General features: G+C 50.6%; 1 protein-coding gene across 3 annotated transcripts in view; it reads right to left on the minus strand.

Moving 5' to 3' along the window:
* Positions 1-727: 727 nt before the first annotated feature.
* Positions 728-27270, minus strand: part of FLT4 (fms related receptor tyrosine kinase 4) — a 57311-nt gene continuing 30768 nt past the window's right edge. The window contains exons 4-30 of one of the 3 annotated variants that reach the window (XM_084215998.1): positions 26672-26784; positions 25627-25789; positions 25249-25388; positions 24374-24542; positions 24046-24163; positions 23303-23454; positions 22472-22634; positions 20584-20728; positions 17931-18039; positions 16496-16846; positions 16101-16247; positions 15326-15457; positions 14940-15046; positions 14502-14637; positions 13566-13670; positions 12056-12169; positions 11727-11815; positions 11345-11492; positions 10675-10769; positions 10209-10331; positions 9719-9830; positions 9252-9351; positions 8651-8756; positions 7581-7720; positions 6865-6985; positions 6008-6093; positions 728-4665 (exon numbers count right to left, since the gene is read on the minus strand). In XM_084215998.1, the coding sequence (XP_084072124.1) occupies positions 4446-4665; positions 6008-6093; positions 6865-6985; positions 7581-7720; positions 8651-8756; positions 9252-9351; positions 9719-9830; positions 10209-10331; positions 10675-10769; positions 11345-11492; positions 11727-11815; positions 12056-12169; positions 13566-13670; positions 14502-14637; positions 14940-15046; positions 15326-15457; positions 16101-16247; positions 16496-16846; positions 17931-18039; positions 20584-20728; positions 22472-22634; positions 23303-23454; positions 24046-24163; positions 24374-24542; positions 25249-25388; positions 25627-25789; positions 26672-26784 (3704 nt within the window). In that variant the 3' untranslated portion in view covers positions 728-4445. Of the gene's footprint in view, positions 4666-6007; positions 6094-6864; positions 6986-7580; positions 7721-8650; positions 8757-9251; positions 9352-9718; positions 9831-10208; positions 10332-10674; positions 10770-11344; positions 11493-11726; positions 11816-12055; positions 12170-13565; positions 13671-14501; positions 14638-14939; positions 15047-15325; positions 15458-16100; positions 16248-16495; positions 16856-17930; positions 18040-20583; positions 20729-22471; positions 22635-23302; positions 23455-24045; positions 24164-24373; positions 24543-25248; positions 25389-25626; positions 25790-26671; positions 26785-27270 lie in introns of all 3 variants that reach the window. The other 2 variants (XM_084215997.1, XM_084215996.1) reach the window with 2 other exon arrangements.

The raw sequence follows: 27270 nt of genomic DNA on the forward strand, positions 1-27270 counted from the left end.
CAGCCACCGACGCGGCGCCATCTTCCCGCGGGGCCCGCGGCCGCCGGGGCAGGGCGCCACCTGCGGGCCGCCGGCCGCACCGCCAGCGGCTCCCACCGGGCGGGGGTCGGTGTCGTGAGGGGAAGGGGAAGGGGAATGGGAGTTTGGTGCCATGATGACTAGGGGGTCCGGTCCGGGGCGTCGGTGCTGTGAGGAGAACCGACCGAGGCGGGGTTGGGTGCCCGTAGAAGGAGAGGGGTCCTGGGCGGGGGGTGTTGATGCGCTGGGAAGAGGGGTCTGTGGGGGTTTGGTACCATGAGGAGGAGTCCGGGGGGTGTTTTTGCCTTGAGAAAAGGCGTCCGGGAAGGGTTTGATTCCCTGAGGAGAAGGGGGGTCCGGGGGTCTCTGGTTCCCCTGGTGTGGTGAATGAGGACGGCAAGGCTGGAGACCTCCAGGGCTGAGACCCCCAGGGCCGAGGTGACAGGAAAGGGTCGTGGATCCTTTGGTGGGATGGGTGCTGTGTTTGCTTCTCCCAGCGAGCTTCACCAAAGAGAATATGATTTCACCATGAGAAAAGACAGACTTTCATCCTGGATGGAAACACCACAAGATCCAGCTGTTTCTGAGAGGACACAGGGAAATGCAAACGGACATAAAAGTAAAAATAATAAATGTGCTGATGGCTTGGGCCAGGGCTGGGCTGCCCCAGGAGCAGAGGTGGCCCCAGGAACCAGAGAGCAGCTGCCAGTTATGACTTTATTCATTTTCACATTTAGATATTACAACAAAACTCTTAATGACAAAGGATAACAAGTACTATAGAAGAGGAAAGGAAGCAGTGTTCTAAGTGGTTTGATATATAACTGTGAACTTCCAGAGACAGGACTCAACGTGAGTTACAATCACTCACATAACGCTCACTGGTAGGAAAACTCACGTGCAAATACCCACACACTCACCCACAGCACGCTCGCACACACACAGACCATGCTTTGTACTCACACATAACCCCTGTTTTAGCCTACTTGCTTCAAAGGCAGCCCACTGAAACATTGAATGCTGCTAGAGCAACAACAGGTACCAGGTTAAAATATTGCAATATAAATGCAGTGTTACTTGATACACAGGTTTTTCTTCAGAGACACGTGTATTTGCAAGTAGGGGACCCAACACTTTGTTTTCAGGAGGGAGGAATGTCCTCTCAACACCAACACTTTGTAAAGAAAAGTGAGACTGAGCACAGAGTGGAAGCAACCATTTTAAAGGAAGGTGATGATGATAAATAGCTTAGCTTCAATGTTGAGTTCCAGTAAGAAGCCCAAACAAAACAAAACAGAGAGTGCATTTTGAACAGAGCAGGCACAAATACCAAAACCTTGGTTTTAAACATTGAAATACTCCCTTGCTGCTGTGGAAAGAGAGACAACACTTCTTTCTCACATCTTAAAACCAAAACAGACCAGCTTCACTTCATGCTTATCTGGAGACTGTAAAAAATAAAAGCCAGAAATAATTCAAGAGAATGGGAAGGGTTATCAGGTTTGCACATCTAATTTTAGTATACCTTTAGAGAGCAAAAGTACAATTGTCTCAACAGCTCTTCAATATCCCACACTTCAGTTGTTCTTCATCAGCAGGAGTGTCTGAAGAGGAGCCAGATTTTGCTCCTATCAGGCTGCATTGTTCATGCAATACTGTTGACACAGACACAATAGGATCTGATTCCACCCCCATCTAGGTGGTGCAAGGGAGAGAAAATAAACTTCAGTGGAGTTGAATGTACAAAAATCAGATGACACAGAAGTGCTTTCTCCAGGGTGATGCAGGGGATCATTAACAATGGTTTTAACAACATAACCCTTCTCCACAAGGATACTTGTGAGCAATTTACAGCTAAACTTAGAGAAAAAGTGCAGCTGTACTTGCTGGATGTCCATGCTGACAACCAGCCTGGGCACTAAGATGCCTCTGTCCCCTTTCTGCTGAGGAATCCTGCCATGCCCAGCAAATGTCATGCTTTGCTGGCACATGCCTATCCCTTACATATGGACAGGGACTAACAGCTACTTTGAAATTCTGTTTTTCAACTACTATTTTCTTCTTGGGCCCTCTCTCAGATGGGGCTGTTTCCAGGCAGAGAACTCTTCATGGAGTACTGGAAACAAGGGTCTGGGTCCTGTGGATGCACATCACCCAGTGAGCAGCCTGAATTTAGCTCAGCTGGTCACCTTCTACCCCTGTCAATGCCAGTCAGGAGCAGCACATGCAGCCTTCCTTCTGCCAAGGGAACCACCAGTTCAAAAAGCAGGGCAAGAGGAGGGCAGGAGAATTTGATCTGGCCTACACCCTGTTGGCTGTCCTACTTCCTTGTCCTGGCTCTCCAGCAGCTCCTGCCAGAGGATTCTTACTGAGTCGTAACAATTACTTAAAGATGCTTAAATTCCTGGCAGCTTCAGGGGACACCAGTAGAAGTCAGGGAATTCATTGTCATACGCAGTTTCCAATTCCACATCCTGAGCCAGTTTGGCTCAAGCTGGTCCGGTTTTGTGCCTCTTTTTTGCCATGGAAATTGCAGCCATGTCATCCTTCTGACACAAAAAGGGAGTGGAACATTGAACAAGCTGCACAGGCTTAGAGAACCTGAATGAAAGGCATGCTTTTCCCATGTGCTAAATAAATCTCCCCATTACACTTGTGTGGAGAGCTATAATTAAAACTTGGCAACATCATCCATAAGGACTCACAGGCTTACGTCGGGAAACGCGTAAAACCCTCTGCTGGAAAAGAAACGCGGTTTGGGAAAGCTGTACATCTGACAGGAAACACAGTTTTACAAGTCCAAACCCTTGGCTCTGTGACAGAGGTGTGGCCCACAAGCAGTAATTCCCTGGTGCTGAGATGCCCTGGTGCACAGAGCTCTGCCAGCCACGGGCATGTGGGAGAAGAGATGATGACAAGCTGTTCAAACGAGCCTTTTCACCCAGACTCCTGAGGCGGTGATGTAACCCTGCTCTGTGGCTGAGCTCTTGGATTGGGAGCAGGAGGGAAAGAAGTAGGTGGGAAGTGGTGAGGCAGCAGCACAGAAATCTATAGAGAGGGGCTGTGGAGGTTCCCCAGAGCTCTGAATTCACATGGTGATCTTTTAGAAATAGAAGACCAAAGTAAGGAGATGTTTCCTCAGCAAATAACTGTTTCTTAATCCTCTGAAATCAGGTATGCTCTGCTTGAAGCTCTGCAAAAGAAACTGGAGAGGAGCCCGCTGGGCAGAGTGCCTCCTTTGAGTCAGCGAACTTGGGAGACAGGAAAAGTCATGGTGCAAACTGTCCATCCAGGAGAATCAGGGCTTGAACCCTGGCAAGATGCTGGGCTCCATGTGTTCAGTGATGTCAACACACAAGGGGGTGCAACCCAAAGCACCTTATTGCTGGAGCACTGTTCCTTCCATTGTTTCCAAAATGCTTTGTAGCAGCTTGAAAATAAACATTTCACTCCCTGCCCTTTTGATCTTTTTCCTCCCAGCAAACTCTATGTTTAGAAGTCAGCTCAAATTAACCTAGCTTTGCTTTAATTTCTCACTCAAGCAACAAATGATCTCAGCCCCAATCTGGGAGAAGGGGAAGGCAAGAGCAGCAGACCTGTGAGTAACCTGCTCCCAGTAGAGATCATAAAAGAACCTGTTTTGCACACAGCCTGCAAAAAAATTGCTGTTTATCTCACCTGGAGCACTCTAGCCATCTGCTGATGACCTAGTCAGCACTAGCTGTGTTGAGATGGCTAAAATAATCCTAGTGATAAGGCAGATTGGCAGGTTTCCCCCCAGCAGATATGAGAGGGGTGTGGGTGTTGCTTGCAGAGGAGATGGAGAGGCTGACACCTACTCAGGATGAGCAGCATGCATGAACATTTACAGAGATCCCTCGGGATCTCTCTGTACACCTCTTTAAAATGTCCTGCTCTTGCTGCTAATACCACTAGGGATTTCTTCCCTTTGATTCTGCTCCACAGCTCAGCAGCTGACATCATGATGAGGGGAGGAGGAAGCAATCCAAGGAAAAACATTCAGGCTGCACACCAGGAAGAAACTTGAGACTAAGACAGATCTATTTATATCTGACCTGAAATGGGCTTTCTGAATGGGAAGCTGATCTGAGCGGAGGCTGGATGTTAGGCAGAAGGTGCCATAGTGCTGAACACAGGCACCCACTCTCGGGCAGAATGCATCTGTCTGAGGAGCAGGAGTAGAAGAAATGTGAGGAATCAGTGATGAGCTCTCTCCAGTCGCGACACAGGGAAGCTGCAGCTGGAGGTGCTGCATGGTTCATGCTGCGGTTCCAAGGACATCGGTGTTCCCCATCCGTTTGGGGTAGGTTCCCAGTTGGGTTTGGGCATAGGTTGAAGGAGAAGCTCTGAGTGACCCTGATGACATGCCTGGAGGGCCTTGCAGTTGCCTCCAGGGCCTGGTGCCATTAGTACTGCTCAGAGAAGAAGGAAGCGTGGAGAGTAGGGGGACTGGCCCCCTCTCCAGGCGGGGTGCAGCTGCCATCCTCAGAGTGTTCCGACAGCTCCCCATATTCACTGTTGTAAAAAGTCTGGCCTCCGACTTGGGACCCATACGACGGCCGACATCTGCCCCGCAGGTCCGACTGTTCCCCTGACAGCTCCATGGTTCGACTGGTCCCTTTACTGCTGTGAGGGAGAGAGACACAGAATTAACCTTGGCACTCCCAGAAAGCCTCTGGCCTGCTTAAAGAAATCCCAGCTTCAGAATCTAATGCATGCAGCAGAGACAGGGTCAGGAATGGACTTGCACCTCCATTTCAAAGCACAAAAACAGGCCTTGCTCCAAATCTAAACACAACCTGTTTGTTTTGTGACAAATCTACACATAACATGGAACACTAACTTCAGCTCTCCTAGATACCTTTGTGATACCTTCTAGATACAGGGAAGGGTTGGCATCCCAATGAGCAGAGAAAGACAAGAGACATTGCCTTAATTGCTTCTAGACCTGGCAGGAATAACAGAAAATGATACAAACCAACTGCCAGAATGGGGGAAAGGAAACAAAGGAAGATGACGAAGATGTGGGCAGAAGTCTTATGTCCCATCTCAGTACCTGCCAATACCAGGTGACTGTCAAGAAATCACAAGAGCAGGGAAAGGGACACGCTCAAGAAGAAGTTTAAGGGTAGTGTTTTCTAGGAAATGGGACACCAGGTGTAGGAGACAACAGGAACATGCCTTAGGGAAAACAGGACAAGGACAAGAAGCAGGAGACTGTTTGATACAAGAGCAGACAGGCCACAGGGCTATGGCTAAAAGAAAAGACAATGACCAGTCCAATCTGATGCTGGGAGGCAGAGGAGGTGAGGAAGAGGTTTGGGACTGGCCTTGTCTACATAGGAGGTGACATGGCTTGCTCAACACACTTTTACAGAGACAAGGTCTCAGCCTGCTCTGGCAGAGATGAGCTGTACAGGTTCTCACCCAGTTTCAAAGCCTGGGTCAAGGACATAAGCATCCATATGATCCTCAGCTCTGAGAGTGCTGGCTCAACCTGCCAGACTCCATGTCAGCACGTGGGAATTCCTAAGGCCTGCCCCATCCTTGGCCCACCACATTATGACCCTGTACCCCATGGGTCAGGGCTGAGGGAGGAGGGTGGCAGCTACATAGTTTCTGCCGATCCCATCTGCCACTGCTTGAGCAAGCCCTGACACATTTCACCAGAAAATGTCAATAAGCATTAATAGTCTCATTAACACCATAACTCCACTGTGCCTCATTATCTTAACAGGCACATTCTCATTGATGGGCACAGTTTATATTTTTAAACCCTAGAAAACAGCAGGCTTGTCTGTTCTTCCTGTGTTTTGCCTCTCATTAAGGAGTACATGGACTTATCTGGCTCAGGGCCCACAGCTGAAAGTTCCAAGCAGTACAGTCTATGGGGAGATACCAGGAGCTGCCTCCTGGTCTCACTGCATTTGGCAGCAGGGAGGCCTCAGTGGCTAGGCTTAAGGAGTACCTGAATCCACCTTCTTTTCTGTGTCGGTTTTCTATCCTCTCAAATTCCTCAGATGCCAGAACCATCCCACTGTCTGTCTGATTGTCCTGGAAGGAAGCAACAGGAGTTATCAGTAACATCCCTGTCGACTGATCAGAGTGGGAAGGGAGGAGAAATCATTCAGGAGATGAGATCCTGTGTATGTGTGATGGGGAAGAAGGGGTAGGAGCACTTTACCAGCATGCTCCATAGTTTTGCTGTTTCTGATTTTCTTAGGTACCTTCTTAAAAGCAGCATGTAAAAAGGTAAGATTTGTTTGCTTAGTTCAGTGCCATTTTTGGTGAATGAAAAAAGAGTGCTCCCTGGCTGGAAGATGTATTACCATCAAATCTGTGAGAGTTGATATTTTCCTCTGAGACTAAAGCTATGACTTCAGTTCTGCTACTAGAGGAGACATCAGTACCAGTCCAGTTCAGAGAGACCTGGAGGGTCCCTACTGCACACTGCCATATGCATCAAGATACAGGAGCTGCAGATAAACACTCTGGGTTTCCTAGTCCTGGCAGGATTACAGTGTGCCAAATCAGGCTGTGTTCACAGATTTGAGAGGGTGAAGAGCAGGCTCTTCTCTGAGGTCCTTTATAGTCCCCCCGTTTGCATATCTAACCTCCCTGTTTCCCACTAAGGCAGTGGGAACCATGCTGGAGAGAAACCCCTGTGTGCCAGATGAAGAAATGAACGTGCATAGGACTGGATGGACTGAACAGGAATGACACACAGACTGACATAAGATAGGAGTGATCTTCCTTCCACAGTCTTAACAGTAAAGGTGTCAGAAAAGACTGTCCCCCACTCTAATCCCCTCAGAGGCTACTCACCGGGTGTGCCTTGTACATTGTGTGTGTCATGGGAAACTCTTCAAAAGTCTTTATCCTGGATGGACACCTGATCTGATTTCCTCCCGTCAAACAGCCAGGGAACGAGACACAGTTGTAGTATCTGCCAACAGAAGCATACAGTATTCAGTATAGGCAAGAGTCAATGTCCTGAAGGAACAGGACCTGAACTCAACCTTCTCACTGTGCAACCAAAGTATGCAGGGAGGAGGATGACCCAAATGGTGAATTTGGGGAGGGTAATGGGGTCACCTTAGACCTCTTAACCCCATACTACTTCTGCAGTGGTGACTAGACTGACTGAATCAGGCCCAAATAACCTCTCCACATGGGGTAAGCAGAAAATGTCATATAGATCCCAGACATCACATTATCATAGTTCATCAGAGAGGAGAGGCCTGGGACTAATTCTTTGGGTCAGTTAGGAACAGATAGGATGAAGCTCCTTACATGATACTCTGGCAGCATAGCTGGAGAAGAAAGAATGTGATAGGCTTACAAACCAGCACTTCCTCACAAGCAAAACAAAGTAATTTTGCTTTTATAAGCAAGAAGCTATGGCCTAAATTCTTGGATCACACCTTAGCACCTGGGATTTTCTGAACATCTGGGTTCTCCCCATATCCTTTAGGCTCCCTTACAGGTCAGGCTGCTCGCTGCCTGCTGGGCTGTCTCTGCCCTTTTCTGAGGGGATTCACCTTGCTGCTAGGCTGTGGCAGCGTATCCTCATGTCAAAGTCCTCTTCATCTGAGTTTTGCTGAGCAGAGGAAGGCACCTGGGAGAAACCATCATCTTCTGAGCTGTGAGAGTCGTTCAGCGGGATGTAATCTTTCCCTTCCTGGTAGGAAGAACAGTAAATGCCTTACAAGAAGGGGAGGACCTTCCCACAAGAAAAGGCTCCACAGGCAGAAGCTGTCAGAGCTGGGAAGGAAAATTTCTGGTTTTTAAATTTTATTTTTCTAGGGCAAAATATCTGGCTTTGAAGATTTCTGTGACCTTTGCGTTAAGCAGCTGTGAGTGATGCATGGAGGTGTGTGTGAGCAGGAAAACAACTGCCCATAATAATCCCATAATTCTCCAGTTTACATGGACAGAGTACTGTGCTCCAGGGCAATGTCGTTTGTGGCTTAGTCATGCCTGTGCTGGGAACCAGTGCTGAAAGGTTAAAGTCAGGAACATCAGGATGAGACAAGCATTTAGCTATCATTTTCTGAAAGAGAACATCAAGAAAAAGGTAAAATGAGAGCTGCACGCTCATCACAGTTAAATGTCCTGGTGAGTTACCACATGGAAGTGATTAGTAATACATTCAAAGAAATCTGTATTACTGACTGCTGTAATGTAACAGTTGTTTGTTTCACACGGCCCTGACATTTCCATCTGAGGACAGAGTTTCAGAAACCCTGGTCAAGTCCTGGTTTTCATTATGCAGGCATGTGGGAGGCAGAAGTACCAGGGCCTTGACTCAGCTGAAGAATTTTAAATAATCATCTGGGGATTAGGATGGAAGTTACAAGAATGACGACTGAGAGGGCTTCTGCCCTGCAAGAAGCAGAGTTTTATGAGGATGCAGCTAAAAGGCTGTTGCAGAAATGAGTTCTCTAACAGCTCTGGGAAATAGACCTCTGACCCAGGAATCTCTGTTATTGGTGGCCTACACAAATGTATTGCATTGACCATGGAGTCAGCTGAGGGCACAGTGAGGGAGCTGGTGATGACGGAAGAAAGAGCTGTCTGGAGCAGAGCAGGGACACAGAGAGGTTTTCACCTGCTGGACATTTTCCTGAAGAAGGTTTCCCAGTATCTCCACAAGGTCGGAGAAAGTTGGTCTCTCCTTGGGATCACCATGCCAGCAGCTCAGCATTATACGGTAGCTGCCAAGAAGAGATGCTGGTTTTACACTGCAGAAATCCCCTCCTGCCCCACTCCACAGTTCCCACCCACATGGTGCCCACTGGGACTGCCAGTTTCTGCACTGTGAAGGAAAGCTTGGCCCCCCAGTGCACTGGCCAGGTGGAATTACTGGCAGGGTGTTGGTTTGTTATGCACTTATCATAACAGGGAACAAGGAGCTAATTCAGACCCCTCTGACACCCTTCAGAGCAGGAAAGTGCAGTGCACACATACAGACCCATCCCAGTATGGGCATGCAAGGACACCTAGAGAGCCCTGATCAGAACCCATCTGCCTTGCTCCCCAGGCAATGGCCTTGAGTGAAGGATGTGTTGGCTCATCCCCTACCCTGGCTAAAGGTCAGGCATCCCATAGAGGGGCCTGTTCTGCTCTATGCTGGGATCTGGTACGTTTCTGCCCTCCCACAGAGGCCTCTGCTCTGACCAATGCTGGAATCCTTGAGGTTTCTGACTCACATTTCTGCTGTGGCATACTCTGGGGCTCTCATCCTGGTACCGTCTTTGAGCCTCTGGCAGAACTCCTCATTGATCTGGACTCCAGGATATGGAGATGCCCCTAAAAAAGATTCAGAGAAGGGTAGGAACATGAAATGTGCCATCAGAAACCAGTCTTTTTGAGACTGCCCTTTTGAGACTGCCCTTCATCCCAGAACACTGAGAGGTGTGGTCACTACTCATACACAGCCCAATCTTTGGTGCTGCCTGAGTCAGGCTTCTCTGCCTCAGTGAGCTGGAGACCATCTCTGCTTGCTTGTGTCCCCATCACTCTGTTCATGGGTGGATATGGCCTCCACATATTTTTTGCCCACATTGTTGTCACTTCCCATCAGTCCTTAGATGTGCTTCAGAATGTCTGTCCTGCACAGGCTCACTCACAAACTGCGACATGGCTAGAGCAGCACAAGACCCGCATTAGCACTTACCTAGTGAGAAGATTTCCCAGAGAAGGACCCCAAAGGACCAGACATCACTCTGGGTAGTGTAGACCTTGTCGAAGATGCTTTCTGGAGCCATCCACTTCAGTGGGAGACGGGCCTGCAGGAGGGAGAGGCAAGGCACAAATGTTCAATTGGGAACATGTCCCAGGACAGACCTTCCGGTAGCAAAGGGACAAAATGGATGAAAATAAATCAGAGCCAATAGCCCCGCTCCTCTCTCCATGGAGGAATTGGTTGGTCAGAGAGAGGGACAGAGACACTGAAAGGGGGTTGAAAGAGTATAAGGAGGAGTAAGTTAATGACAGGCTGAGGGGTAAAAGGAAGGAGACAGAGATCTGCTGCTGGAGTAGGACAGGACATGTGTCATTCGTCCAATGGCTTCTGGTCCCAGCCATGCAAGTAATTCCACTCCTGTTTTTTAATCTTTTCATCAAGGGGGCCTAATCTGTAAAGAATTTGAGAAAATGGCACTCACACTGCCTTTCCTGACATAGTCAGGGTCCTTGTAGATGTCTCTGGCCAGGCCGAAGTCACAGATCTTTACCACGTTGTTTTCTGACAGCAGGATATTGCGAGCTGCCAGATCTCTGTGGATGCACTGAGGGAACATAAAGAGGACGGCGCAAAATAAGAGGGAGAGAAACCACAATCAGAAAGTGTCCAGAACCTCCCTTCCCCATAAGTCTGAGTGGTAATGGGGGAATGGCAGAAATGGGAAGAAGCTAAAGACAAAATTTTCAAAAAGGGCTGACTAAGGAGAGGTTGAAATGCAAGAGAACTAATTTCCCAGCTTTTGTACACACATCTGTCTCAGATTTCTTGAGGAGTGTGAGGCAGATCACTGAATCCCTCTGTGTGTCACCTGAAAGGTGGCTGTAGTCAGGTCTCTCTCATCAGGCAAGCACAAAAGATCAGGTGAGCAAAAGAAAGGCTGAACTCACCTTTCGGGATGCCAGGAATTCCATGCCACGTGCTACCTGGAAACTGTAGCAGATGAGGTCTTCCATTGTCAAGGGACTTTGCCACAAGTCATCCACTGTTCAGAAGTAATAGAAAATGATTAGACAATTAGCAATCTGTTGTCCTCTTTGCTTCTCTCTGGAACTGCAGGATACAGCCAGTTTCTCAGAGAAACACAGTTAGTCCTCAGTCATAACTGGAGTAATCAGCTCCACTCTTAAGATTTTCTGCTTAGGTGGCAGAAGGCACAAAGCAGGAACCTGCTCAAGTGTGAGGAGAAAGAGTCCAGCCTCCTGCACATGTCAGTGAGACAGAGTTGTGGGGAACAGGACTGGAAGGGGCTTTGAAGATCAGCTCATTATTTCTGTCCTAGGGAGGACTCAACAAGATCCCCCTCAGTTCTCCTTTCTTCAGGCTAAAACACCCAAAGGGATTTAATTCTCCCTTCTGGGTTTCCGGTGTCAATAGACACGAGAAGACACAACAGATGACACAACAGCCCTCTTTGGGGAATTGCCATGAAACAGTGATCAGTTCCAAGGCTGGGGTCCTGCTCCCCACTGATATTCCCTGCCCATTCCCCAAGCTAGCCAAGTCTGGCATAGGTTTGGTGGCCCAGGTGGGGAGCTGCTGCCCAGGCTGGAGTGTTACCTTCCTGGATGGGCAGGGCTGTGCGGCTCTTGTGCAGCAGGAAGCGGTGGAAGATGGCGCTGTCGCTGGTCCCAGAGCGGCTCCTCCTGTCTGCTCTCACTGCCTCCACGATGGACTGCACCTGAATACGCAGCCTGGGAGACTTCTCCTGGCAAGGGACCAAACCAAAACCCTCAGCAGGCAATGCACACTGTAACCCCTGCACCCATGAGCTGCACAGTCTCTTCCTGTTCTTAAACTGTAATTCTGGCCTGGAAGCATCTACCATTGCAGAAAGAAGGACAGAGCCTTTCTTTGTCACATTGTCAGATCATCTATGAGGCTGCATGTCTTCCTTCCCCAGACATGGGACAGGTCCCTAGGGGCAAAGGAAGCTACTTACCCTGTAAGGACTGAATCCTTCCCTCTTGGTCCGCAGGTAGTTGGAGAGGTTTCCGTACTTGCAGAACTCAACAATAACCATGAGTGGGCCTGGTGAGAAGAGCAAAGGTTAAGGCTAGAAGTAAGGGCTTGAGTCGGTCAGAATTTGCCACAACTTGTGTTATGTTCAAGTGTGTGCACTTAACACAACAATTTGTGTTAAGTGCACACACACGCACCCCAATAACTTCCCCAGAGGTCCCTGTGATCACACATGTGGACAGCGAAAAGACACAGGGGACAAGCTCTGATTTTTGGGAGCAGCACAGCCTGCTGCCCTGGGATATTTACCATTGGGTTTGGTACAGGCACCCAGCAGATTCACCACGTTGAGGTGATTCCCAATGTGAATGAGAATCTTCAGCTCTGACATCAGTGCCTTGTGCTCGCTTGCAGTAGCTCCCTCTGGAAACACACAGACCATGTCATGACACCTCCTCAGAGCTTTTCACTCCCCCTCACCACCCTTCTCTAGCAGCATGTTAATGTGAGTCTTGCTGAGGAGGCTGTGACCTCAAAGCCTCGGTACATTTTGTTATTGCATGTTCCCACATGAAATGTTGAGCCTTGTCTGGAGATCCCAGGATCCCTGCTGTAACACGTAGGGTGCTCTCTGTAAGTGCAGGGACCCAGAACAAAGAACAACACAATCTGTGCCCAACAGATTTTTCTTTATGATAGTTGTGCAGTGAAAAACATCACTTGAGACTTTCATTGGGATGCACCCGTTTGAATCTTTGCCCTTTTGGCCTCCAAACAGAGATAACGAGCCATGAAACAATTTGAAAGAAAATTAGGAACAAAAGATATCTGATTCTTTTTATCACAGTTGAAGATAGGAGCTGTCTCAACTCAAACCCAGATTTCTTTTGATGATTCCTCTTCAATAGCAAACACAGTGTCATGCTCTTGCCATCTCTCTGTACTGCATCTTCTCTCAAGTGTCCAATTCGCATCAATTCTTGACCCTGTGTTTTACACAGGGTGTGTTCTCTGGTTTTGTGTGCCTTTTTCAGACTTCTCAGCCTCCCCACATGCAGTTTGTCTTACTTGAGAGTTTGTAAATTTAGCCTGGGAGGCAGAAGTATCCTCTTGAGCTGCAGCTGATGGGCCAGGTGATCTTGCCTTGTCTCTAAAAATTGTAAAGCAACCTTGCTCACCAGGCTCCCCTCTGCTGTGCAGATGATCTGTACACTTACAACAGCAAATACTGTTCAGATGAACCGTGACATGATTTCCACGTACAGGCTACTTCTGGCCAGAGACTGCCTCAGTATTTTGTTTGGTGCCAAATGACAGAATAATGTTTTGGATGCCTGTTTGAAAGCATGGCTACAAAAGTTTAAAATCTCACTCTAGATAGACCAGGCTTTGGGTGCAAAGCCAATTTATCCCTCAGAACTGGATAAGAGCTGCAACCTGCTTCCTTACCCAGCCCTGGATCTGGCCCATAAACACAAAATACAGGCACATTTGGAAGAAGGCAATTGGGAGCAACACTTCTTTCAGTGGCATGCCAAAGAGGGGCTCTGGATTCTTGTTAGTCCTTTGAGACAGATTTCATTCTTTGCCTCTGCAGACAGCTAAATTTCCTTGAAAGCTGAGTTCCACAAGTCCTTGCTGTCAGTTCTGCCCCTTCAGCCCCTCAGTGCAGCTGAATGGAGCCAAAGAGGATCAACTGTGTTGAGGCCAAGAAGCCATTAATTAAACTACAGGCATTTACAGGGTGGATGTTCTGTGGCAGGTGCCTCATTAATTGCTGTTTGCACACATTGCATGTTTTGCTTCACTGTTCACATACCTTTCAACATTTTGACTGCTACAGTCTCACAGCTGTTACTTTTATTAATCCCAAATGCAGATGCTTCCACCACCTTCCCAAAGGCACCATGACCCAGGACTTTACCTATGGACAAGGATAATAAGTGTGAAGAAAGGCAGGTGCAGAAAAGGCAGAATAGAATGAAGGAAAATAAAAATCCCAACAGGAAATCATGGGAAGAAGAAAGAAAAAACATCATAAAGGAAAAGGAAGGAGTGGAACATGCACCCTTTCAGGTGGCTGCTTGCTGCGTTGGTGAGAATAAGAGAAAGGACGATGGGAGGAACTGAGACAGAGCTGGCATGGACAAAGCAGAGGAAGGAAATGGCCATGCAGAAGTGAGGGGCTGTTTGTTGCCCTCGAGCTACAAGTTGTTGTGTGTGGGAAAGGTAAATGACCACTTGCAGCACAGCAGCCAGGACTAATGTCACTGCTTTGTGCCTCAAAGGTAGCCTGCTGCCCTTTAAACTCTGCCAGACAGAGGGAAGAGGCTGCAGGTAGGTGTCTCAGCATGAGGACAATAATGGATGCAATCCTGGTCCTGAACTTGGGGTACCTGCTACAAACTGGGCTGTTCCGTCCGGACTCCCACTTGGAAAATATGTGCATGTGTTTTAAATATGCGGATGTGTTTTAAACCATGCCCAGGGGTCTTCTGTTTTCAGTAATACCTGTGTGGATATGCTAAGGAGGTCTGGGATAACAGTTGGCTCAGACCTGTCTGCAGTCAGTCCTAAAGAGATTTCCCAGGCACAGCTGGGCTTTAGGGACCGCCTGGGGAAGAGGATGGGACGCCTGAGGCAGAGAGAAAGCATAAATGCAGAGAGGTGTGTTAAGAAATTGGAAGGGTGAGTTTGTAGGACTGGTGGGAAGCCCTGGCTGCAGTGTGCAGGAGGAGAGAGGGGTGTGGCTCACCCAAGCGCAGGCGGTCTCGGGGGAACTCCCACTTGCTGGAATCATAGGGCAGGTACTCGCACTGCTCCTCCAAGGGCACCTCGCCAGGGTCCATGATGATGGACAGGTAGCCTGTCTTGATGTCTGCGTGGGCTGGCTGCAGGAACCAGCCAACACAAAGGGTGAGGAGGTGCCCTCCTTGCCCTGGGCGCTGACTCCCAGATGGGATTTGGATTCTTTGCCTGCCTTGACCTCTACCCCCTCAAGCAAAGGCCATTCCCCATCACCTCCTTTACCTCAGCCCTTACTCACCCTGTCCTTGGCAGGGACAGCACTGGAAGCATCACTCAATGATCTCCTTTTAGCAGGTGGTGCCATGCAGCCCCACATCACAGCACTGGTGTTGCCCCAAGCCCTGATATGCCCCCCTCCCTGCCTGGGCCAGTGACAGTCACATACCCTTTTGATGTTGCAGAAGATGAGAATAAGTAAGATCCAGAAGAAAACAGCAATAACTCCAGTGCCAATCAGGATGACGATCTCTACATTGGTCCTGTCATCAGAGCCTGTGGAATGGAAGGGCAATCATAACTTCAGAGATCCCCATTCTATGTCCCAACTCAGCCATTCCTTATGGCCTGTAGCAGGATGTAGGGTGACTGGAGACATGTTTGCCTGAGCTAAACATGCCCTGGACTACAGATCCTCTTATGAGAGCACCATGCCACCAGCAAGGCCAAGGGGCTTTCACTGCCTCCCACTGTCACAGGGAAGAGGCATGGGAGCTTGGCCATAACTCCTATTCCACCCCTTCACATCCCCAGCGGGGTTGTGGCTGCTGGTACCTTCCACGGAGACGCTGGCTGAGGAGTTCACACAGCCCTTAGCATTGCAGACGCTGCACAGGTAGAGCCCAGCATCCTCCTCCCTCACTCTCTGAATGCTCAGCCTCTGGTTGAAGTCTGCCAGGTCAATCCCTGTAAGGCACAGAGGGTTGTCATGGTCACTGACAGGGAGGGAAGATTAGTACACTGGACTCAGGCTCAAAATAAGGCCTGCATTTTTTGGCTGATTCATTTCAGATGGCAGAATGACATCACACCAGCTGGTAGAGACTCTTCTCTTGATGGCCCCAGAAAAACCCTGGAGGGCCCCTCCCCATGGAGGGTACAAATCCCCCACTAAACATGCTGATTAGGGACAGTGCTCAGGCAGTCCAGCTGATGTGTTAAGTTCAGCTTCACCCTCAGAACCTGTTCCTTTCCCTCTGCAATGTGCCTGGATCCTTTGCATGTTCCTTCCATGAAATCTGGGTCAGTCCCTGCATAGTCAGAGACACTAGACACTGGGCTGAGACTAAGAACATGAATGATTTCTCTCTCCCTGCTCTCATGCTGAATGTGCACAAGCACAGACAGTGTTGAGCCGGGCCCTAGGGCATAGACTTGGCCAGTGAGACTGCATCAAATTAGGACAGAATGTGATTAAAACCAGGCTCTGGCTGATTCAGACAACGGGTGCTGTTGTCTGGGGACAGCAAGTCCCAGAACCCAGCAGCGTTCAGCTCTCCAGCTGCTGGACAAACTGCCCTGCCTGTGATCCACCCCCAGCCCACTGTACCTGACACTTCTTCCACCAGTTTCTCATCTTTGTACCAGCTGATTTCAGGAACGTGGTTGCCGTCCACTTTACAGCGCATCTCTATGGAGTCGCTGATGTTCACCCAAATGTCTGTCAGGTTCTGCTTGAGGCGGGGGATCTCCAGGGCTGGAGAAGCAGCACAAAGAGGAGGAGGGGAAAATGGGAAACTGATTGATCAAAAGAATATCTGTGTTCTGGGGGCCTTTGGGTCTCTGACCCCTGCTGAAGGGTGTCTTGAGAACCCAGGTGCCCTGCCTTTGCCACCTTGAGTTTAGCTTGCTTGTGTGGCTTTCCCTGGGGATGGCCTGGGAAGCTGATGGCAGCAAGAGCACCAGCTCTCCTCTGTCACTCCCGCCAGCCCTGTGGACCCTCACCCTGCACAGAGATGTATTTCTTGTGGCAGTGTTTCTCCCGGGTCTTCCTGTTCTGCACCTCACACACATAATCTCCCTCCTCATCCAGGGAGATGTTGGGGATGGTGAGCAGCAAGGTCGCATCGTTGGAGTTGGGCTGGTAGCGCAGCTCCCCGTGCATCTTGGTGGCATAGTGGTGGACGTTCTTACAGTCCAGCACGAGGGGGTTGCCCTCTTCATCGTGGAGCTTGGAGAGGTTCAGCCGATACCACTGCAGGTTTTCATAGGTGTAGTTGTCTGCATTGCAGCTCAGCTGTAGGTCCTGCCCCTCTATGGGCTCTTCCGAGGGCTGGGACTCAATCTCGAACCCGTCTGGAATGGCTTTCAGGAAGGAAATGAACATGTGAATGAGTTTTCATGGCTGAGCTGCCAGACACAATGAAATTGTCTCCTCGGGCTCAGGTCTCAGAGATCTGCCTGTCCTCAGGGTAAAGGAAACCACTGTAGACCAGAACTGTGACGTGCAAACTGCTGGCAATCACAGCTTAAGCCCAGCGAGTGCTACGGGATATGCTCAAGTCCCAGGGTGAAATTAAGATGGGGTCACAAATGAAACAAGCCAGGGAGGTCTGAATTAGGCTGTTACTGCTCCCAGTTCAGCTGCAGCATTCTGGTTTGCACACATGCTCACCTTCACACTCTCAGGCAGTGACACAACAGCCTGGACAGCAACACAGAGAACATTACTGAAGCAGTGACTGAAGATGTTCTTCTGGCTTCACAACAGCTGGTGGCTGGTACTACCACAAGGACCATGAGCCCAGCCTTCTGGGCTGGGAACTTTATTATGGAATTCTCATTCTATAGGATAAGCTTTTGCAGCGCCCTTGCTGGGCTCCCTTTCTCAGCAGACAGGGACAGGCTCCCGCCAGGACGGAGTACCACTGGCAGGAGGCTCATGCAGCCCCCTATGGGCCATGACTCCAGTCCACACCGCGGGGCTCTGGTTCCTACAAACTCAGCTTCCTCCCATCACCAAATCCCGTGGGATCAATGCCGGGGGCCGAGGCCAGCGGGACCTGGCCTGGGATAGGACGAGCGGTGCCACTAGAGGATGCTCTTGGACCAGACACATCCCGAGCCCAGGGAGCTGCCTGGGCCTGAGCCAGCGGGATGTCCCCAGTCCAAGACCTGCCCAGGACCTGCCAGGGCTGCTGCAGGACCCAGGCACAGGCAGTGCTAGCTCATTCCCAGGTCTGCCTGCCAAACTCTGCCTGCTATCTGCTGCCAGGGCTTCAGGCTTTTGCCACCCAGCAGAGCTCTGGGTTAGCCCTGCTTTCCTGCTGGACTGTTGAAGGTCCTAACTGTGAATGGCAGGACCTGACAGCTTTAGGGACCTGCCTGTTTCAAGCAGAGAGCTTGGCTGGTGCAGGTGGGAGGATTTTACAGTACTCACTGGTCACGTAGAAGTAGATCAGCCGCTCGTCTCGACCCACTTTATTAGAGGCAATACACTTGTACATGGCTGAGACATTGGCCTCCTGGATGGCCAGTTTGCTGACTGTCTGATGGGGGAAGAGAACATAAGGAAGAGTTAGGAAGAGAACAGGGAAGAGAAGTAGGATCACTGCTGCTCTCTGGCAGGTAGCAAAGCCCCTAACAGCTGTTGTTGCATAAGCCTGGGAAAGGGTTATGCAAAACCAGACCCTTATCCTACAGCACTCTGTGCATTTCAAGCTTTATCTGTTGGCTCTACCAATAATAACATGATTTTATTCCCAATCTCTGCATCTTTTTACAGAGCCCAGTCAGCATAGATGCCTCTCCATGGGAGCAAACTTCATATTAAGCCCCTCAGGTCATGATGGGGACAGTGCTCAGCAAGGGGGACAGTAACAGGATACAGGGCTGAGGGGATGGTTAAGCTCCTGCCAAGCTTTATTTATAACAGTGGGAAGAAAGGGAAAGGACACCAGGGCTTTGATACCCTGAGCTCTCTGCAGTTAAGTGACTACTTAGTGTCCCACAGGGTTCAGTGGAATTTATGGGTACTTACAGACCTGCAAGCACTCCTTTTATTCATAAGGAGAAATCAAACCTGTGAAAATATCCCAGCTCTCATCCCTTCAGGAAGAGCTGTCATCTTTCATTGAACTCCAAGTGTACATAGACATGGTCCTGAAAGCTTCCTCCTCTCTCCCTCCAGCAAGACATGACTAAGATTGGGCAAACATCCAGGCTGCCATCCTGGGAGCATGGACCCAGGGGATGCTGCCTCCAAATTAGCCAAGAAAAGCAGCTGGGGAATAAGGCTGCTCTCCTCCTCCTCCTCCTGGCTCACGCTGCACATGTGTGAGCTACCAAAAGTGTTACAAGCACTCCCCTTAGAGGAGACTTGCAGTTTGAGGCTCCAGTTTAAACGACAAGTTAAAAAATACCTCTAATGAGATGGTGTTTAAAACGCAAAATTAATGTGTTCCTACAGGGAAATTTCTTTGCCTTTACATGCCATATTCCATAGAATTTGGGAAGCATTTCCGTTCTGAGGGGCAATGTATTGAGGTTGTGTTAACCAGAAGGAACAGCCATTCATTCAGTGCATACTCAACACAGCTGAAGTGACTTTATTACTGGTACTTTTGTCCATTGCCTTTTCCGTTTCTTGGGGTTATTCATACAACCAGAGTGACCCTATTGCTGGCACTTTTGTGTGCTGCCTTTCCTGTTTCTTGGGGATTTTCCTTCTAATCTGCAGTGTTGTGTTTGAGTTGGGGTTTCTTGATCTGACATCATCCTGCTGCCTGCAGTGCATGACTATGCACTGCGTATCCTGTGGCTCATTCTGGCCTTTACAGATGGAATAAAAACCAGGAGTATGGTGAGAGAAGACAGGCAGAAAGGACAAGGAGAGAGAGAGAAAGCAGATTTTAGGTTGTAGCATCCCACTGTAAATGAAAGAGCTCTTTTCTTCCAAAGCTCTTGTACATATGTAACTGTCTAAGGTTACAGATGTACCAAACAGAGGGAATGAAAAGGACACAGCTGAGGAATAGAAGGAAGAAAATAGGGGAAAATAGGGGAAGATCAGAAAGGACCAATAAAAGTGTCACATCCGTAGTGGGGGTTTCTTACCCAAGAGTTCCTACCACCCCTGCTTGCATCCCTGGGGAGCATCAATCCCTCAACCGCCCTTCAGCTGTTCTGGGAGGAGAATCATCTGCCCTTGCCACCCTTTTGGCAGAGTGATGAACTCCCGGCCAGGCCAGGGGACGGGAAGTGCCTTTAGAGGTGTGTAGGAAAACAGGAAGTGACTTTCGGAAACAGGGGCCCATTTGTTTGTTCTGCATCCCTCTGTGAGCGGCTGGTGCCCGACACCGGCAGGGACAGGAACCTCGTCATGGTGTCAGACCTGACACTCGTGGCTACCCGGGACACAGAAAGAAGCGGGCAGCAAGCAGGTCACACACTGCACTGAGGGAGAGATGTTCCTTCCAGAAAGGAAATGCTGTGATGGAGAAATGGCTTTGTAGAGCACACATTGCTCCCACTCACAAAGCTGCAGCAGATGGATGCCAGCTTCTCCAAACCACCCTCACCCCACCAGGATGGGGACAGCTGGATGAAATGCCCCACCAGACACATCCACCTTCCCAAGGCCAGACATTTCCTGGTCAGCTTGTGACTCATGCTCTCTTGACCAAGATGCTCTGCAGGGCTTGGTTTTTACAGAACAGCTCATGAAAAATGCTCAGAAAAGGCCATGGGAGCCCCCACAGCACCTGTTCCACGCCTTCCCTAGCTGGATGCCCTGTTCAGTAGCAATCCATGAAATCCCTCCTGCGCAGCCAGCCCCAGTGGGGGCCTCTCTGGACACAGGGTAATTTCTCAAAGATGACAGCTCCCCCTTGCCCTGGGGCTGCCTGGTACTGTGGAGCCCCAGGGCTGGGAACTGCCACTGATGGCTTACTTTAGAAGCAGAGGTGTGAAGCCCTCCCCAAATCTGTCCCTGCCAGGCCCCTTTCCAGGCCACTTTTCCTGGCTGATTGCAAAGGAGTCCCATGCTCATCTCCAGCTCCCTGTCCCAGGATGGGTTTGGGATACAGCCTCACCTTGTTCCGCCCCTCCACGAACTCCACCCAGGTGTCAATGCTCTCGATGGGGTTCACGGCGTCCTGCTGTGACACATCTTTCCAGTCCTTGCACTCGGGCATCCGGTCCCGCTGATGGCGCCTTGCTGCCCGGTGCCGGCTGTTGCTAATCCAGCAGCCAGGGATGAGCAGGGGAAAGAGGAGAGAGACAGAGAGAAGGTTAGCTGGGAAAAACACAGCAAAAGCAGCTTTGCGTCAGAGAACTGATGGCCCCATCCTATAACTCCGCAAAATTTCAGGGTCTTTCAGTTATACAATTCTGATGTGCTTTGTAAGGGTGCCTTGCAACCACCGTGAGGCAAAAATTTGTAGGTATGAAAACTGAGGCAGGGAACAGATACACGTGTCCTGAGCAGTGTCTTCATCTGCAGGCCTGGGGTTTCATCTTTCCTTGCTAAGGGTGGAAAAAGGCAGGAGTGAAGCTGATTCATGTGTTCCATGGGCAACTCTTGATGTCATTTTGCTCAGCACCAAGGCCTAAAGCCCTGCTGGGACTGAGAGTCAGAGGTGTCACTGACTGGCTGGTGCTGGCCTGGAGAGCAGGTGGTGAAACACCCAAGAGCACAGCACCCAGGGGTGCTCCTGCTGCCCCCAATTCAACAAAACCCTGGGGAGACCTCCCCAGGTAGAGGTGCTGCTGGTGTCTCAGAGGGGAATGATGGTACCTCTTCAGGCTGAGACAGGTGGGTGGGGAGGAGTGCCCAAATCTGTCAGGAACCTGGGATGCTGCAGCCTGCAGGGTGCTTTTGAAATGCAGTTTGGTGTGGAACATGGGAGCGTCTGCCCAAAAGTGTGGGTTGGGATAGAAGGGAGAGGCTTTGGGTGACAGGGAAGCAGAGGGGAGCCGAGGGCCCAAGATCTATAGCAAAGGTGTGTGCTGGCAGTGTGGGGCAGAGCACTTGGCAGGGCAAACACACTGGTGGGCTGTGTAAACAACAGGAAGCTAGAAAGAAGCCTCCTGCATCCTCTGGAGCTGTGCTAGGCAGAAATATGGTGGCCTTGGGAGACAGTGCTCATAATTCATGGGCCCTTCTGCTTCCTGAGAGGGCCACAGTGCACTTGCATGCAATGGAAAACCCTTGTGTCCCTGGCTTGGCAAAAGCCTGCACAGAGCTGCAGGACCTGGCTTCCTCCAGGCACCCTGACATCCTCCACCCTGACTGCTCTGGCTACAACTCCCCAGCATCCCTTTTCCTTCTTCCAGTGAGGCTGTCATTAAAAATGCCACTGCAGCCCTGCCTGATGCTGCCTCAACTTCCCACGGCACAGGCAGTGGGCTTGCACCCTTCCTGCCTGCCTATTGCCCTGCTGGCAAATCATCCCTGCAGCTGGCAGAGATCTGGCACTTCCCCAGGATTCAGCAATTCTTCCCCACAAGCAGCAGCTGCCTATGAGGACTTTTGCTTCCCAGGAGAAGAGAAAGGGCAGAAAAACCACAGGGACCTCAGGGCAGGAATGGTGTGAACCCCAGCTGCTGTCTTGGGGTCTTACCAAGGGGCTGTGAAAACTTCTCCTGCAATCTGCCTCAGTTTCCCCATTAGTACAGTGATCAGTGGTTTCATTGCAGGTGCTGAGAGGTGTGGCTGGGCCATGGGCATCCACTGACAGAGGCAGGTGGCTGAGGATGCAGAGGATACTGTGGAAGCTGTTGGTGTCTGGGACCAGCCAGCCTGGGCAAAACTCCCACATGGACAACAAGTGTCTCCACTCTGCCTTCCCACAAGTGCCATGTTGTGGGTGGGAGAGCAAAAGTAAGACATGGTTGGGGGCACAGCCATGGTCACAAGAAGCCCATAACACCACGAGGGTGGCCTGACAAGATGCAAGTGTTGGAAGAAATGGCACTTACAGACTGCGTCGGGAGAACATCCGACAGGGCATCCATGGCCTCCACTGCCACTGGATCACCTCTGGTGCTGGGATGCCATAGACAGTGCAGGTGAGGGCCTGGGGGCTCCTCTTGGAGTAGATGCTTGGGGAAGAGGCTTCCTTCTCATGGATGCGTGGAGGAACTGCAAGGATCAGAGTGACATTGTGAGCAGCAGCAGCCTCAGGCTCTGCATCCCCAGGCCTGGCACAGCCCTGCCCAGGCCTGTTTATGGACAGCCTGGGCACTACAGCTCTCTGGCTCGCAGGGCAACTCAGGCCTGCAAGGCACAGCAGGTCATACTTAAGCAGATTCAAGTGACATTGTTTCTCCTTTTTCTGGTGAGTGGAACTGTCTGGATGCTGCAGGGCTCAAAGCACAGGGCCACAGAGCCTGCTGGAGACACATCTCCAGGCAGCAGTGCCCTTCCAGCACTTTTTTAGCTGGCATCTGTTTCCTGCAGGACTGGGACCAGTTTCTGCTGTGGGAAAACTCCATGGGGGCTTCCCACCCACAGGAACTATTCCAGATCAAGACTTTTTCTGTGTGGCAGCTGCCCTGCTCTCAAGTCCACATCAGTCAGGGTCACCCTCAGCAGCATCTCCAACTGCAATTGGGAAGTGGCCCCTGAGCAACGGCGTATCCTGCCCAAACTGAGGGAGCCAGGAACAAAATTGTGCCATGGGGGAGGAAGAGGTGAGGTAGGTACCAGCTGCTTTAGGACACCAATGGGAACTTGGTCTTGGAGCAGCCCAAAGGCTGGGGCCATGGGCTCAGCACTCTCCCCCCAGCTCCAGCCCAGCTCCCCCTTACCATTGACAATTAATTGGAGGCTGATGTGCTTCTCCAGCCCCGCCAGCCTGTTCCTCAGAACCAGCGTGTATGTCCCAGCATGCTGCTCCGACACATCCTTGATCTGCATTGAAGATTGAGATTGCTTGGGAATTAGCTTTCCATCCTTGTACCTGCAGGGAGGCAGAGAGAAAATGCAGCCATGGGGAGGAAGTGTCCCACTGGCAGCTGGGAAAAGGGTTTGCTGGTCCCCACAAGAGTGCAGCCAGGGTGCCCCTTGCTAGCACTGAGGACCTCTCTGGAGAGACCCCTGGGCCTTCCCTGGACCCAGGTTATGGGTCTGCACATTGTGTGCTATGGATGTGTGTGGGGTTGGGGGTGTTGTAGCTCTGCCTGAGCAGTGAGTGGGTGCAAAGCTCCCATCTCCAGTCAGCTCTGATGGAAGTGCAGCATGATGAGGTGCACAACCCATCCCACCACCTTGTTCCTCTGGGCTGCGATTGCCACAGCAGAGGGACAAGAGGGACAGCTCCTGTGGGAACTCCACTTGGCCTTTCCAAGTGGGGCTGTGCAGAGCTGCCAAGCCAGGCTGTACGGATAAAAGGCAGGACATGGGAGAAATGGCCCCCATGGGTGGAAAAAAGTGACATTTGTGACAATCTTGGCAACAGAGGGACCTAGCAAGGAAGCCAGGCTAGGCTTCCCCATTTGACAGAGGAAAGGAGGAAAGGAGAAGGTGGCTGAAGCTAAGAAAGATGAGTTACCACTGGAAGTCTGGTGGGGGGTAAGCCACGACTTTCACTGGCAGCTTCACAGCTTCATCTCCTGCAGTGGCTTCTATCACCGGGCCCTTCCTCCACTCCACAGTGATGAAGGGCTTTTCTGCAAGGAAAAAAGGGACCATGGAGGAGAACTCAAAGAGACAGGGCCCTGCTGCTCTCCACAGGGCCCGACAGCAAGGACCAAAGACATGGGGGCGTCATGACAATGCAGCTAAGATCCTGGCAGCTCCTCTGTCTCCCCAAGTGAGGAGTTGACTCTGCTGCAGCTGGGCTCTGGCTGTGGCTCTGCAGGGCACTGGCAGTGCCATACCGTGCACAATGACATCGGTGCTCTCCTCCAGCATCTGGGCACCATTGGTGGCAGTGCATGTGTACTTCCCCAGGTCCTGCTGGCTGACATTGTGGAGAGTCAGGATGCTGAAGAGCTCTGTGTATGTCTGCAGGGACCGGCGCTCAGACTCAATCACTGTTCGCTGAGTCTGTGGGAGATGACAGAGAGAAGGGGATGAAAGACAGCAATGGGATGAGGCTGTGTGGATGGGCCCTTCCCAGCTGTGATTCCTGATGCTCAGTGCCTGCCTCTACCTGGACAGGTTTCTGCACAACTCACTGCTATCCTCAGGGATGGAAGGGCACATATTCTGTGTATTGACTGCCTGAAACCGGGCTCAGATCTTAGCATCGTTTGCTCTTGTAGCCCAGGTACCAGGATGGGAGCCTCATGAACTGAGTGATGTTCTCAAGGGACTCCCCTGTCACACCATTCAAAAAAAGCCAGAGGATACAAGAGGGGGAAAACACAGTGGGAAAGGGACCACTTTGCAGGCTCTTGGTAACAAGGGCTCTATGATTAGAATAGTTCCTTTTAAACCAATCACATTTACTCTGGATTTGCACTGGTGAAAGTGAAACCAGTGTTTTCTCAAGAACCCCAGAGCAGTAACACCTTAACAAGGAGGGAGCCTTCTGCCAGGAAAAGGGGTCTTTATTCTGTCTGCCTTCTGCTGCAGGAGAACAAAAATGGGAGAACATTCTGATCAGAAGTCGAGGGCACAGCATGGTTAGGAGTATGAAACAGAGTCCTGCCAATGATATGAAGAGGAACAATGAAGGATCAGGAGGGGTGACTCAGTGACTCAGAGGGCAACAGTTCAGTGCACAGGGAGCTGCTTGGCTTGCTGGTACCTGTTTGCCAGGGTAAGTCCAGTGGAATTGGACACCAGAGTTGAACTCAGCCCACACCGTGCAGTTCAAGACCAGCTTCTCCCCCACTAGCAGCTCCATGGCTTTCTTGGGATACAGCTGGATGTCATACAGTTCACTCCCTGATGCAGAAGAGGGAATGAAAAGAGATTTCTGATCTAGTTAACTCTTTGACTCGGACTGTGCAGTTACAGGAGGTTTGGGATGACCTCCTGCTGCATGGTGTATCTCTGTCCAATACACAGTGGAAGCATCATGCAGAGTCTGTTTAGCTAGAGAGGACCATAACAATCTCCTGAGCCCCACTGATGGACTTCAGAGCCACCCAAACTGCTCCCCTGAACCTTCCCAAATATTCACCTGCTATATGGATGATGAAGAAATTGGATTTGAAGACCTTCTTGTCGATTACAGTCTCACAGTGGACATACAATAAGTCCCTGATCAAGTCTGTGGGTACCTGCATTCCCTTCTTGTTGTCCCAGAAAGTGCTTTTCCCATCAGGGTGGATGAAGAAATTTTGCTGGAAAAATTAACATTTTGCCAACTGAAATAGAGGGTAACAACATTCCCACTCCACCCCTCCCAGACTTTATGCTGGCTAACCCATCCCTTTTGTGGGAAGAAATGATGCAGCACCATGCTGTGCTGGCCTCCTGCCCTCTCCTCCCGAGGGTTTGCCATCTAGGAATCGTGGCCTCCCCTCTACCCCGAGGAGCTGCATCCTGCACCATGAGCCTCCCCGTCTGCAGAGTGGGTCAGAGACTTCCAGGAATGGAAATTTCTAGAGATAGCTAAGGAAACTGATGCTGATGTCCCAAACATCAGCCCCACCGGGATGAGTGCTGACCTTGGGTAGTGTCCTTCCCGGGCAAGGGAAAGGCCCCTGGCCCCCAGAGTGTCCCTGGAGGCCTTTGTACAATAGTAACACTCATCCTGGAAGGATGTATTTGCATTGTAAAAAAAAAAAAAAAAAAAAAAAAAAAGGGGGGGGGAAGGCAAAAGCAAAAGCAAACTGATAAGAGAGCTGTTTTTAGTCATGAGCCCCAGGGCTGCAGCCTCCTCCCTTGTGGGGATGCTGACCACCTACAGGGGTGTAGATCACAGAGATGAGGCGAACAGGGTATGCTGTGGGGAAAGGGGTTTAAAACAAAGTCTTGTTTTGTTTCATAGAGGTCCAGGGAAGAGAAGCAAGGTTGGCAGGAAACCCGTGGGATCTGCCCAAGGGAACTGGACAACTAGCAAATAAAATGAGGAAGCCAGTGGCTTGTACTTTCCATGGAAAATGTATCCCATGCATTTTCCTTTCCTGGCAGTGCCTGTCATGCTTCCACTCAGGCAATTACAAATGCAGAACAAATGCAATACATCTCAGTGCAGAGCCTCCCAGCTGCCGAGCTCTCACCGAGGTCAGTGTGACGTTAAGGTCTGGGATGGACACGAGGCATGGTACCCAAGTGTTCTCCTTCTTCCTGATGAGGAGGGTTTCTGGCTTGTTGATAAATGGCTGTTCAAAATCTGTAGAAAAGATACAAGGAGAACAACTACTAAAAAGAAGAAAAAAAACGGGGAAAAGGCAACAACCAGTAGAAGAGGAGGCTTTCTGAATTTCTTTAACACAGCGCAAGCTTTTCAGAGGGAGTGGTGTTGAGCTGTTCAGCCCCATCTGCCACATGTGACAGTCAGAGGAGACACCTGGAGCTCGGGAATGCAAAGCCAGCCGGCTCCTCCACACCAACCACGGTACCAGCGCAGCGACACTCTTGTGGCATTTGGGCAGTGCGGGAAATGACCTCCCCTTTCCTGGAGCCCTCAAGGTCTCTGCCTGAGCCCGACCCTTTGTGAAAGCAGTGCGTCGTGTCCTGGGCTCGGCGCCTGCCCAGCTGGTGGCTGTGTCCCCGCGCAGGGCTGGCGGGGCTGCGCTGCCCCGGTGCAGCGGCCGGCAGCGCGACCTTCCCCGGCGAGGAAGTGATCCGCAGCGCGCTGGAATGCAGATGTCATCCT

This window comes from Fringilla coelebs (assembly GCF_963513975.1).
Source record: "Fringilla coelebs genome assembly, chromosome: 15".
Classification (NCBI taxonomy): Eukaryota; Metazoa; Chordata; class Aves; order Passeriformes; family Fringillidae; genus Fringilla; species Fringilla coelebs.